The sequence below is a fragment of the Anomalospiza imberbis genome, chromosome 5 (assembly GCF_031753505.1).
Source record: "Anomalospiza imberbis isolate Cuckoo-Finch-1a 21T00152 chromosome 5, ASM3175350v1, whole genome shotgun sequence".
NCBI lineage: Eukaryota > Metazoa > Chordata > Aves > Passeriformes > Viduidae > Anomalospiza > Anomalospiza imberbis.
In genome coordinates, this window is record NC_089685.1 from 68,856,715 (window position 1) to 68,869,438 (window position 12,724).

Here is a 12,724-nt window from a genome sequence, read left to right on the forward strand (position 1 = left end):
AGAAATTAAGACAATTTAAACCAGTTGTCTTCTTTGGAGAGTCATCTGAGATGTGGAGTGTCATGTGTTGTACGAAGGGAAGAGACATGGCTTTACAGGTCATTCACACAAGGCAATCACAGTATTTTGCATTGTGTTAGAAAACTCTAGGTTCAGCCCATTTCAAAATTGGACCCATTTGTTTTAGATTCTAAAATAATACTTTATGAGCTAAAAAAATGAAATCTTGGAATTTGATTTAACAAACAGGCTTAATAATACACAGATTCATTTAGTGATTATTTTTTTAAGAGTTAATTCATTAACTTGGACACGGCACTGTAGCAGACCCAGGGGAAAGGTGTTATTGAAGCAGAAAATATAACTACCACTGATGGATTTTTTCCTAACAATCTTTGTACAGTTTTTATTATTATTATTGTTGGGGTTATTTGTTTCTTTTATATTGTAAATAGTAAAATATCACTCCCACTATAAAAAAATTTCATTTTTCATTTTTTCCATGTCTTGAGGCTACATTTGGACCCAGAGCTGACCGTGGACTAACTTCAGGCCAGAGAAGCTAGTGCTTCTCTTCCTCACCTCCACATTTTTTATCACACTTCCTTGGGAGGACCTGAGCCTCAGCAGCGTAACAGGGGTGCAGATGACACTGGCATACCTTGTCACATGTTTTGGCTAGAAATTAAGAATCATCCTTCTTTGGTCCTGCTGCAGTGCTGGTTTCATGCACAGCTCAGAATTCTGAAAACCTGATCCAAAGCCTGTGAAGTCCATGGAAGTATTTCAGCAGGTTTTGGATCCGACAGGAAGAAAGTATCTCACCATCACTGTTAGAAACCCATCTCCATCTCAGTCACCTGGCACTCACAAAATTGACATTTTGGCTAGGATTTTCATTATCCTAATATTATGCCACCAAAATCAGTGGTAGATTTCCTATTCATTTTTGCAGGAGGAAACCTAAGACAAATGCCAAGGGAGAAGCATTTTGTTAAATCCATTCATTGCTGAAAGTCTTCAGCAATGGGAGTGGATTATGCACTGGGGAGAATGGCTTTACCTCTTTTTCTAGAAAGAGTGGCCTGTATTATCTGCTGTGTGTGTCTTGTGTAGTGATCTGCTTCAGCAGATGTAAGACTTAATGCTTTAGTACTCTTGGTCCAGCAATTTTCACAATCATTAAACTTACTTTTTAAAATACAAGTGTTAAAACCTGGTTTAGAACCACATGAGTCTCCAAGTAAGGGAGGTCAGCATTTCTTGAAAAAAATTATTGCTGTACAGGTGTCTCTGAAGGAGGAGAAGAAACAGCACTGCAGCCAAAGGGAAGACAAAGCCAAGAACCCAGGATCCTAACTAAGCAACAGGAAATTCTTGTTCTTATGCCCTGTTTTAAGTCTATATTCCCAACAGTGTTCTTTTATTGAACTATCATCAAATGTTTTGCCCTGTCTACTTTCTGGCAGAATCTATTAGTTTTGTGTAGCCATAATTTATTGTATTTGTCCATCCAGCGTGAGATTTGAAAAATATATTTCATGTCAGATAACAGCCTCAAATCCTGAAAGTCTTCATCAAAACTTTGAGGTCTGAATTTTTAACTATATTTTAACTATATTTACTATAATAACTGAGTTATTAACTATATTTTCCAGTACTGTAGGTGAAATGGTCCATAATTAAATGTGTACAGGACTGTGAGTACCATTAATTACACTTAAACTTAGCCCAGTTTAGTTGTGATGAAATATAAAATCTTAAACACAAATTGAAACCTGGCTAAAAACTAGAGCCACCAGCTCACTCTCCAGATGTCAGATTATTGTCAAACAGTTCATCATTATCCATTATTCATATTGTCATTTGTAGATAACTGTTGGAGAATAACAAGTGTTTACAGAATGTTAGAAAATGTCTGGTATTGTACACAAAATTGTACATAAATGTTGCATATATGTTTTATTTGAATTGTCAATCAAATGCTGAGGAGGAAAGTTTCAAAAAAGGTATCAGTCTTTTCCTAAGTATTGATAGATATGTGGACACTCCAGCTGTTTCGCATGTGTGTGCACAGCAGGGATGCTCCATACATGTGTTTGTTTGGAGAGAATAGAAACAGCTGGATGTGCTGCACAGACTGAGGAGGCTTTCTGGTGGAAATCAATCTAACCCATTGTTTTTCTTCCATCTCTTCCTTCTTTCTTCCCATGTCCTGTCCCTGCCTCCCTCTTGCTAGGGAGTTTTCCAAAGAAAGAGAAAAGGCTAAGGCTCGAGGCGATTTCCAGAAGCTACGGGAAAAGCAGCAGCTAGAGGAGGATCTGAAGGGATACTTAGACTGGATAACTCAAGCAGAAGATATTGATCCAGAAAATGAAGATGAAGGCATGGATGAGGAGAAGCCTCGAAACAGTAAGCAACTTTCTTCTCTCACTTTCTTTTTCTTTTTCTCTCTCTCCTTCTCTGTCTCTCTCCGTGCTTTTAGCCATAAAGCCTGTGCCCATCTGCTGTAGTGCTGAGGTGGCTTCTAAGGAAGAACAAGTTCTTCCTGAGACATGCAATATGCTTCTACATGATTCCAATTTAATGCTTGTAGGAAACCATGGGAAGCAGAAATACATGTACAATAATTGATATTCTGTTTAGTCTGTGATAGGGGCATTAGATCCTGATGTTAAACAGATGAAAGATCAATACTTGCTGGTAAAGTCCACTACTGAGAAAAGTTTTAAAATACAAGTGTGCCTTCTACTCCTTTATTTAATTGTAGCTTAGTGTTGCAGGCTCTTTCCACATGGTTGGTTCCTTTGAAAGCAAAGGTTTCTCAGGGAAAGCAGAGCTACAATATGGGAGGAGGGCCAAATCAGCTCTGTTGTACCTTAAGGGGGCCATCTGTAACTCCTTCGAAATCAGTGGATTTGTGTTTGCTTTTGCCAGGCTGGATTAAGCTCTCAGACATTTCTACTAAGGGTGTTATTTCTTACTCTTAGTTTTTGGAGTTGACAAGGTGTTTGTACAAAGTTCAAATTCACCAACAATCCCTTATTAGAAATCCTGAAGAAGAAGGGGCTTCAAGAAAGCAGTGCTTCCCCAACATTTCATTACCTTTACTGAATCTTCTGCCACCTTCTCTTTTACCAACACAGGCTATGCAGCACTTCAGAACCACTTAGCAGTTGTCATTGCAGGTTGTGCATTTGGGAAATGCATTTGGGAACCTTTACACAGCCCATGGACAATGGTTCTACTCTTGGCTTTCATCACGGGAATGTGCATTTTCTTTGTTTGATTTTGGAAGAGAAGACATGAAACATGTCCCTAGATATCACTCTTCTTACCAAACATTCAAAATCTATGGGATGATCCCATCACAAACATATATTCCAGTAATAGGAAGATTGGACATGGGAAAATTGTGCCTTTCTTTCTTTCTTCAGCAAGATTTTTAATAGATGTTCACGACCTTTAGAATATTAGTAACCACTCTTACTGCCAAAACAATGAAATTCTTTAAAAAAAGAAAGGGTCGTTAATATCAGGTTATACCCATAATACTTAGGTATCTGGACTTGAAGGAGTCACTGTGGTGACTTGCTCAGACTTTTCCCAAATCAGGTTATTATGATTTTTATGCTGGTGTTTTCATAGCTCATATAGTTTACTTTCACAATTTAACCTCAGCAACCATTCAGAAATAACTGTATTAATCATGTCCAAAATTTGCTGCTCCACCATACATGAATAAATCAGGTGAGGATTCACTGCATGTACTGTTGAGTGTGGTCAACCCATATTTGAGCTACCAAGCTCCTTTTATGGGTGGTGATATTATGAACTGAAAGGTAATGCATCTCCAGCTTGCTGTCAGTTCTTCTTGGTCAATTTGATAAAGGTGAGTTTTGTAAGGCATGGTTCATCAAAATTAGTCCTCTCACATCGGAGTCAGAAAAACTGAGAAGTAATGGTCTCAGCTTAAGGTAATATCACAGAAAAGGTACTGTGAGTAATTGACAGGGCAGGGCATTTTGTTTAGGGTGAGGTTTATTTTTGGTGTTATCTCCTGGGTTGAATGTTGTGGCATTCTTGCTAGCAGTCAAGCACCAGTAGGGTTAAGTTGAAAGAGAAAGATGGTATTATTTCTCTTCAAAAACCATCTACAAAATAAGTAAAGGACAGATGGCACAGATGTAAATTCCCTCATGATTCCCTTTGGCTTGAGTGTTCCCAAGACATTTGAATCCCCCCTACTCCCAGTCCAAGCTTACATCACCAAGACTCCAATGTCTTCCTTGTTTTCTTGTGTTTAGCTCAGTTGCCTCCTGTGCACCTTCAGTGTCTTTTGTTCAAGTGCTCATCAAAGCTCATCACTTTCTGTTTCTAGCACAGCATCCTGAACTCCATGGCTGACTGTTACTGCCCTTTCAAGCACGCTTTGTTCAGTGACTAATTAATGTTGACTTTTGAGGTATCAGCCCTGAGAATTTCAAATGACAGATCACTGGAGCACACAGGGGAGATCAGATCTCCTTAAACTGCTCAGTAAACTTCAGGTGTGGCCTTTGCATTAGTGGTGTTGTACTGCAGGTGTGGCCTTTGCATCAGTGGTGTTGTACTGATGCTCAGAGGACATGTGCTCCTGCCTGACCTCTGACAGTGATTCACACTGATACTTTCAAGAAGTCACGTCAGTTTTTGCTTCTTTGTTTTTCCCTGGGTGGTTGTTTGGGGGTTTGGCTTTTTTTTTTTTTTTTTTTTTTTTTTTTTTGGATAAAGAGTATCAGAATAGTTCAGAAGTTCAAATAAAAAAAAAAAGTTATTAATCTAGGGACTCAGCTAACGTAAGTTCTGAGAGTCAGCGGTTTACACCATCTGGGCTCTGACCCAGGTAGTCTACCTAAACTGAATCATCCCAAACATAGAGAACATATGTTTCCCATCTTTTCTTTGTCCTTGGCAGCTACAGAGGCAGATTTTGCTGTCTTTTACCTTTGTAGAGAGTGCTGCCCGCTTGTCAGCATGAGCACTGCCTCCTGTAAAACAGAAGACACAGGCTGGAAGGGAAGAGAAACTCACTTGCATCCCCTTTTGCTTTGACTGCCTGTGACAGTCTTAGGGCATCATCAGTCATATTTTGCATATGCTGCTGCTTTCCCGAGGCTCTCAAACCTTGCCCAAAGCCTCACTGGGTGTTTGCAGCCCTTAATGACGTTACCAAGTCCAAGGATACAACAGAGAGGACCTTAGTGAAGGAAAGGGTAAAAAAGGAAGATAAATGCAACCAGAGTTGGACCACCTGTGCAGTCTTTAACTCTTCTCTCCACAGCACAGGTCTTGGCATTTTGCTGAGGGAGCTCATCGCCACTTGTCGCTCACATGGATTGAGAGACATTCACAGAGCAGGCTGAGTTCACTCCCAGTCTTTTGAGGAAGTACCACATTTAAGGCAGTTTTTCCATGCTGTTTGCAAACACGGATTTGCCATTGTGGCAGATGTGAGGTGGGAAATGTGAAAAGGCTTCTGGGGGCTGTTTGTGTTGATGGTTTTGTGCTGTGCTCTTTCCCTGATGAGCCTTCCACATAGGAAGAAAGCTTTAATTTGACGGAGGGGAGAAACACATCGTGTCACAGAACAGCTACTGAACTCAAAATTACACGATGGCAAAGAAAACTATCCCTCCTTCTGCCACAGTTCCTGGGAGTCCCTAAAAGTAAAAAAGCCCACTGCTTTGTAAAGGCATTCCATGATTCCAGACAATTAATTCTTCTTGTTAAGTCATATCCAACATAGTACTGTAAATTCAAGAACTGATTTGCAAGTAGCTTACCCTACTAAAATTAAAAGTCTAATCATTCTTCAAGGCCCTACTGTAATGGAATTGATGGCTGTAGATAACTAAGTTTTCGTGTAGCACAGCAGAAAAAAACCCAGTACAAATCAGTGTGTTGCCTATCAAAATAATATAATATTTCAGATGGTACATTAAATAATGAAATATGTGTGTCTGTACATGCAGATTTATGCCTCTGTTGAAGTGGAAACAGTGCACAATTGAAGACAAAATGTACAGACATACCAGGAAGGTTTTAAAATATATATTAAAAATGAATCAGTTTGAAAAGAAATAGTCCTCAATCTTCACCTTCAGAGCATTGCTGTAGTGCCTTAGTGACCTTTGGAAATGTTCATTAACATCTGAGATCGCTGCCTCTAAGGAATCTATGACAACCTAACTTTTTGGTGGACTATAGGTTTTGTCGCACTCATTCAATCATTGTTACTTTTGAACATCACCATAACTAGGAATTAGACTGCATTTAATCACAGGTTTATGAGAGTCTTCCCTGGAATAAAATTATTTAGAGACAAGGAAGAACTTTTCAGCAGAAAAAGCAAAATTTCATACAAAATTGGTACCTCTTAGACCATTACAGCTTTTGGAAAATCTGGGTCTTTCATGGGAAGAATTCGTGCTTCTGCACATCAAGCCATAAATGAGAACAGGAGAGATGGTAGTTTAAATAGGAAGAAGAGTTTTAGAACTCTAGAAATAGAAGCCTCAGTAATTTCAACCCAAACAGGGCTTTATTCCCAAGAACTCCAATAGTAGTTTGACTCTATTATGTAACAGGGAAAAAAGCATGACCACCTGTCCCTAAAAGTCCAGGCATTTTAGGATTTATCTGTCCAATTCCTGTTGACTTGACTTCCTTTTGCACAGTCAATTTATGCACCACAAAGAGACTGTGTTGATTTCAGTAAGGTTATGTGCAAAACACCCTCCACAGACTTGAATGAAACCAAGATAAAAGAACACCAACTTTAGTTTGTGCATTTGTTCAATTTGTGTATTTAGTAATTTCATACGTCAGCCTGCTCAGTGGCCTCCAAATCATGTGTTTAGTGTACTGACAAGTAAGTGCCTTATTACTTTCAGCCTGAAATAAAATATCATGGTTCTCTGGGATAATGTCTAAAGTAGGAAGGATTTTCAAAGACTGGGTTACAAGCTAAAATTTCAGAGTGGCCTGAAATACTCTTGGTTCATCTTCTGCAATGAAGTTTAATGGGTAAGGGCACAGCTGGGGAATCAGCATGGAAGATGCAGAAGGGAAAATGAGAGTGGATATTTAAAAGATATCTATTTTACATCCAGTCTTGACCCTCACTGCCTTAAAACCCCTGTCTTCATACTGTATGAGCAAAAAGATGCTGTTCTGAGTTAATTTCTGTTTAGCAGAGCATACTTGAACTTGTCTGTCAACAGCAAACTAGTTCATCCTGTATTATTCTAGTTTCATCCACAGAACCTGTCCTGATGTATTTTACATACACATGGAAGGACATGGACAACCACCCCTTGACAGGCAGGTACAGATATTGTCAAAAAACAATTAAAAATCCCCACATGGGGCTAGCATGGAATTTAAGATCATCTAAACAAAAGCTCTAAGAGGCACAGGCTGGAAAATGAAACCCTCATTAATTTAATTCATCCAATACCAGTTGGTGGCTTGGGAAAGGCATCATAGAACGTGGTTGCATTTTGCTTTCCATATTTAAATACAAGGAAATCGATGCCAGTCTTGTAAAATGATGTATTATCTGTCAACACCTCATCTAAAGAGGAAGAAAGCACAATCTCTTTTACTTTTATCATTGTCCACTGATGTGGAAAATAATCATCTGGTAACCAAGAAGAGATTAGCTGCAGTGCCAACAATTTGTAGGCATTTCACAAGGGCATCTGATAAGGACTTCACAAGTTTAGTAACTGGGATAATTCTATTCTCTGTCAACTGGAGACAGAAGGACAATAGTGCTTTTTGGTGCCCACCAGTTTGTTCTAGGTGAAAAAACAACCCATGTATTAATGTGCAGAGGTTCCAACATTTGGTTTACTTGGACAGGAGTGACAGCAGCTCCCAGCTCTGTGCTGTGCCCAATAGAAAATTGTCCCAGTGGCTTTTTTCTACCTTGTCATCTTTTGAAGCAGCTCATACGCTGCTCTTAATATAAATACCAGAGTTTGAGGACACCTAATTAAAGGCCTTTGTAAATGATAAGTCAGCTTTGTTTTTGTTGTGTGGTTCTTCACAGAGAAGCTCAGGTTGCAAAATGCAGCATGGGTTTGTGCTACAGATGTGAAGCCTGAGTCTATAATTAGGATGCTGCCTAGAAAAAGCTTCTAGGACATTAGTTCTCACATTAGGCTGAATCACTCCTACAGTCTTCAGGCAAAAATTGTACTGAAATTCCTGGGGATTTTGCCTGGGTAAGGACTCGGGCTCCAATCGGTTTCATCCAAGGTCAATAACAAAATATGCTCATGTCAGCACTCGAAAAGGTTGCCCAATGTGAGGTCTTGGAGCACAGAGGCTTCTCAGTGCTCACACATTACTTCAATATTGTGCAACTGGCACCCACCAAAGGGAGAGCATGAGGTATCTGGGGTCTGAAATCACTTACAGCACTGAGCAGTTTGCTGAGTACTGTTTGCCCAGTGCATCATTCCACTGGCTAAAATGCAGTTGTATCTGGCATGAATTCAACCCACAGTCATTACAAGCGTGTGGTTTCCATAACTATATTGAGATAAATGCGTGGTCAGATCCAAGTAAACTCTGATATCCTAAAAAGGAAAAGCTATACATATCAGGAAGAATAATAATAATAACAAAAAAGAGCATTTGTGAGGCTTTATAGTGACCCTGCAGGTAGCTGTGGTAGCAGAGTACACAGGGCAATGTTCTTCAGTGATGTAGGTGAAAGTAAAGCTGCCATTTCCAAGCATCATTTTCGTTGTATAATTTCTGTGCAGCTCAAGTAACAAAGAAAAAGATTATTTAGGGTGATTCTTCTTCCTTTTCAGCAATGTCCACAAAACTATGATGTCAACATTTGACTTTTCCCTACTGGAATAAAATCAATATTCAGAGTAGATTTTCTTCCTGACTTTCTTCATATGTTGCCTTTTTTTTTTTATTGTGAGTGAAAAAACAAGGATGCAGTAGATCCTTATCCTTGGATGTTTTGTCTTTCTCGCTTTCCAAGAGGAAATACTTGGGAAAAAAGTTATTCTTCTCAACAAAGTGAAATTTAAAACTTGGGGGTTTATATTATGCTTTAAAATGCTTCAGCTACAACATTGGTTCTTGAAATATGTGTATTCAGGGTGATATTTAGAGAGGGTGAAATAATTTGCTGGACTCCTTTGTCCAATAAAAAAAAAAAAAGACACAGGAAAGCTAAATTAAATTCTCAGGATCACCCACCCCCACAATGCCAGTGGCACAGGCTCTCACACCATTTTCTACCCTCTAGAGCAGAAAGAGCAGAATTTTGATCTTGGATTACATCACATAAGGCATTTCCAAGTTTGATCAGGGTAGTTTTCAACTATTTTACTTCTCTGGAAATTCACAGTAGTTATATTAATAATTTTAAGAAGTACAGGGTTTTTTGTGGTTTTTTTTTTGGTTTCCCTGAATGTATAGATGGTTCACTCCATGTAAGTGAATCAAAAGGTCTGGTTTTCTGGTTTTTGTTAGTAGTATAATTTAATAACCCAGCCTTTAGCAAAAGCAGCTTTTAGGTTCATTGTCCTGTAGATTTCACAACTTCCCAGTTTTTCTTTCTGTCTCAAAGGAAGATTTGATCATAAAACAAAAAGCAAGCAACCATTTGAAAATCTTCTTTCCCTTCCTTCTCTGCTGGTAACTTACTGCTGGGTTAGGTAAATCCCACCTAACCCAACAAGATGTTAAAGCAGTTTAGCTCAAGCCTGCATTTTCTGTCAAAGCACAAGTGTGGAGAAAACAATGTTCCCTTTCTTTGAACAGAGAGCAAAAGAAATAACTGCTGGTATTCAGGACAAAGCTGTGGCCAAAGTAACAACCTATAATTCAGCAGTAATTTATTCCAACAGAGCATCAGAAGGCCTGATATAATTTGTTGAAGAGGGAAGTGTTTCTAGGAATCAGGGAAATTCCCCCATTTTGGGAAGATGGGCTAAATTCAGGCACGTGCCTGACTCCATCAGCCAGCTCATTGAGTGAGTGCTGGTGAATAGTCAGCTCTGAGATAATTAGCTGATCCTAAGAGGGTCACTGTGATGGGCACCAAATCTCTGTGCCACTTCTGCATGGGAGAATGGATGCCAGCATGAAGACCATACTCCAAAACCGTGCTGATTTTTGCCCACAAGCTCATTTTTTTCTTCTTGCTCCCTTGCAGGCATCAAAGGGTACAGCAATTAGATAAGCTTCTAGGTTACTGCAGTTTACATCTTGGGGAAAAAAAAAAACCTCTTCCTGTAATATCATCTCTGACTAAAAAGGTTTTGTGGTGATCTACAAGTGCTCTTGCTGTCTTGCAGCTGAGAATTTGGCTCGCCTTGTTCAACTCACAGGTCTTTCCATTTCCTCCCTTCCCTGGTTCTTGTGTCCTGAAGCACAAACAACATTATACTGAGAACTGCTGGAGCAGTGGTGTGTGACCAGCTATAGCATATAGAGACTGACATTAATGTTGATAGGGCACTAAGTTTATCCACTATAAAAGCTATTTCCCTGGCAAAGACTGACTGGTGAAATAACACCTCTGGTTTTCCTGCTAGAGGACAGACTTGTGTTGATGTAGGAATTCTCTTATTCTACCAGTTTGTTACATAGAAATATCTTTGAAGGTAAGGCTTTAGAGGGAATCCATTGTTTCTATAGCTGGCAAAGACACCTTTGTGCAAATAATTTAATCTCTATCTGCCCTGTTGGTGAGTATGTCTTGAAGCTGTCAAGATTAATCCATTGACACTGGTTGTTCTACTCAAGAGAGGACATTAGTCTGTGAGAAAGCTGCCTTTGCCATACCTTCTGATGAATTGCTTTATTTCCCATGGTTAGAGAGGCACAGAAGGAATTTGGTACCAGTATCTCCACAGAAAAGTTTTGGAAGAAATGCCACAAATCCCCAGGATGAGTATTCATAGAGCAAGACCATTTTTTATTGAATCTTTTTAAGCAGATGCCTAAAGTGTGCTCTTAAATCTTTGCAAGGACACTTATAAAGTGGTTTCAAAAACTCTGGAGTATTCAGCAGTTCCTGCTGAAGTCAGTGAGAATGGCCCATGGTCAGTGTTTTAAAACAAGTTACCATTGCAGATGTAGTCTCAAGAGTCTCTTCACTGAGAAGAAAGCACTGGTGAGCAGGACTGATAGCTGAAGTCCTGAGCATTGTTTTGATGTGGTATGAAGAGCTGTCAGGAGAGAGGCTGTGGTGTTCAGGAACGGTAGCTGAGGGACATGAAGCATGTGTTTTGAGTTAGAAACAACTGCTGGGGATGAGAACCAGTTTTATTACAGTAATGTCAGCCAAGATCAAAGCCACAGCGTGTCTGGCGTTGTATATACAGAAATTAAAAGTATGTTTTATGTATTTCCTTTTTACAGGAAATCAAAACTAGTAAAGATGGTGTTCAGCTGACTAAACGCATTAATCTAATGCCAATTTAGACACCTCATCATACCCAAGACTTTCATTGTGCACTGACAAGTCAAATATAGCAGCCTAGGCTTGTACTCTTGTAGTGTGATAGTTGGAAGGAATATCCCAAATAGAGTGTCAAAAATGTCATCCAGTGCCTCAGAAAAGGCAATTAAGTGTGGTTAGTCCACAACATGTAGGAAAAGTTTAGTACAAGTAGAACCTTCAATACTGATCCTGTAAGCTGAATGTCTTAAAAGAGTGTGATGGAACCAGCTGTAACAGAAATTGTTCTGGTATGATGTTTTTTTTTTCCTTCCTTATCTAAGTGTTTATTCATCATGACCTGTCCCTTATGTATTTTATGTTATAATTGAAGATTCATGTGCAGAGAGGTAAGTACTGAAGCCGAGACCAAGAGCTCTGTTTGGGGGGGCTCAGAGCAGGAAGTCTGGAAGAGCCCAGGACAGACTGAGGGGTGCAGGAGGTGCATTAGCAGAGCTCTCCTGGGAAAACTCTCATTTCCTCCACCTTGCCCAGCCCTGACTGCCCGGCAGCTTGGGTCGTTCATCGCTTGCTTAAGTCGATTCACAAGCAAGCACACCAGAAAGCAAAGATAAAGTATTTTGTTTCAAACACAAGTGAGATTAGAACGCTGACTCTGCTGTTGCACGGGCAGTGCAGTGGAGCTGTGCAATGAGCTGGGGCTGACGGGAGAGCTGAGGCACAGCTCAGAGACAGGGAGTCTCGGTGGCATTACACAGCTGAACTGGCACATATGTAACCAAACTGGCAGCCAGTGCTGGGCAGCTGAGGAGAATCCACAGCTGTGAATGGCACCCAGCCCTTTTCAGCGCTTTGGGAAGCTTGCAGCAGGATCCTGGGGCAGGCAGGGCTCCAAGGGAGCAGCAGTCACACCCTCACTCTGTGCCTGCTCCCTTCTGCTTACTGGCCATCCACTCAGTACAGTCTGCTGATGGGATAAAAATCTCTGCTGTATCTCTTGTGTTTGCTCCTGGGGAGAAAAGCAGGTCTCTCCATGCCAGTTATCTCATAGACAACATCAAGCCTGGAGAGGTGGCGGGGGAAGGAAAATGCTTCCAGCTGAGGAACTGAACTGAAAATAGCTGTGGCACTGAGTCTGCCTGCTGGTGACAGCAGCTCTTCAGTTAGCAGGATTTTAGAGGCAAGACAAGAGATTAGAGAATTGGCCTTTCAGATCTGGAGGCCTAAATTCAAATTCAG

General features: G+C 40.1%; 1 protein-coding gene across 37 annotated transcripts in view; it reads left to right on the plus strand.

The window, feature by feature from the left end:
- The window catches only part of CACNA1C (calcium voltage-gated channel subunit alpha1 C), a 457,310-nt gene that overhangs the window by 320,502 nt on the left and 124,084 nt on the right, over positions 1-12,724 (plus strand). For all 37 annotated transcript variants that reach the window (XM_068191795.1, XM_068191793.1, XM_068191810.1 and 34 more), the window contains one exon: positions 2,240-2,412. In XM_068191795.1, coding sequence (XP_068047896.1) covers positions 2,240-2,412 — 173 coding nt within the window. The remainder of the gene's footprint in view (positions 1-2,239; positions 2,413-12,724) is intronic.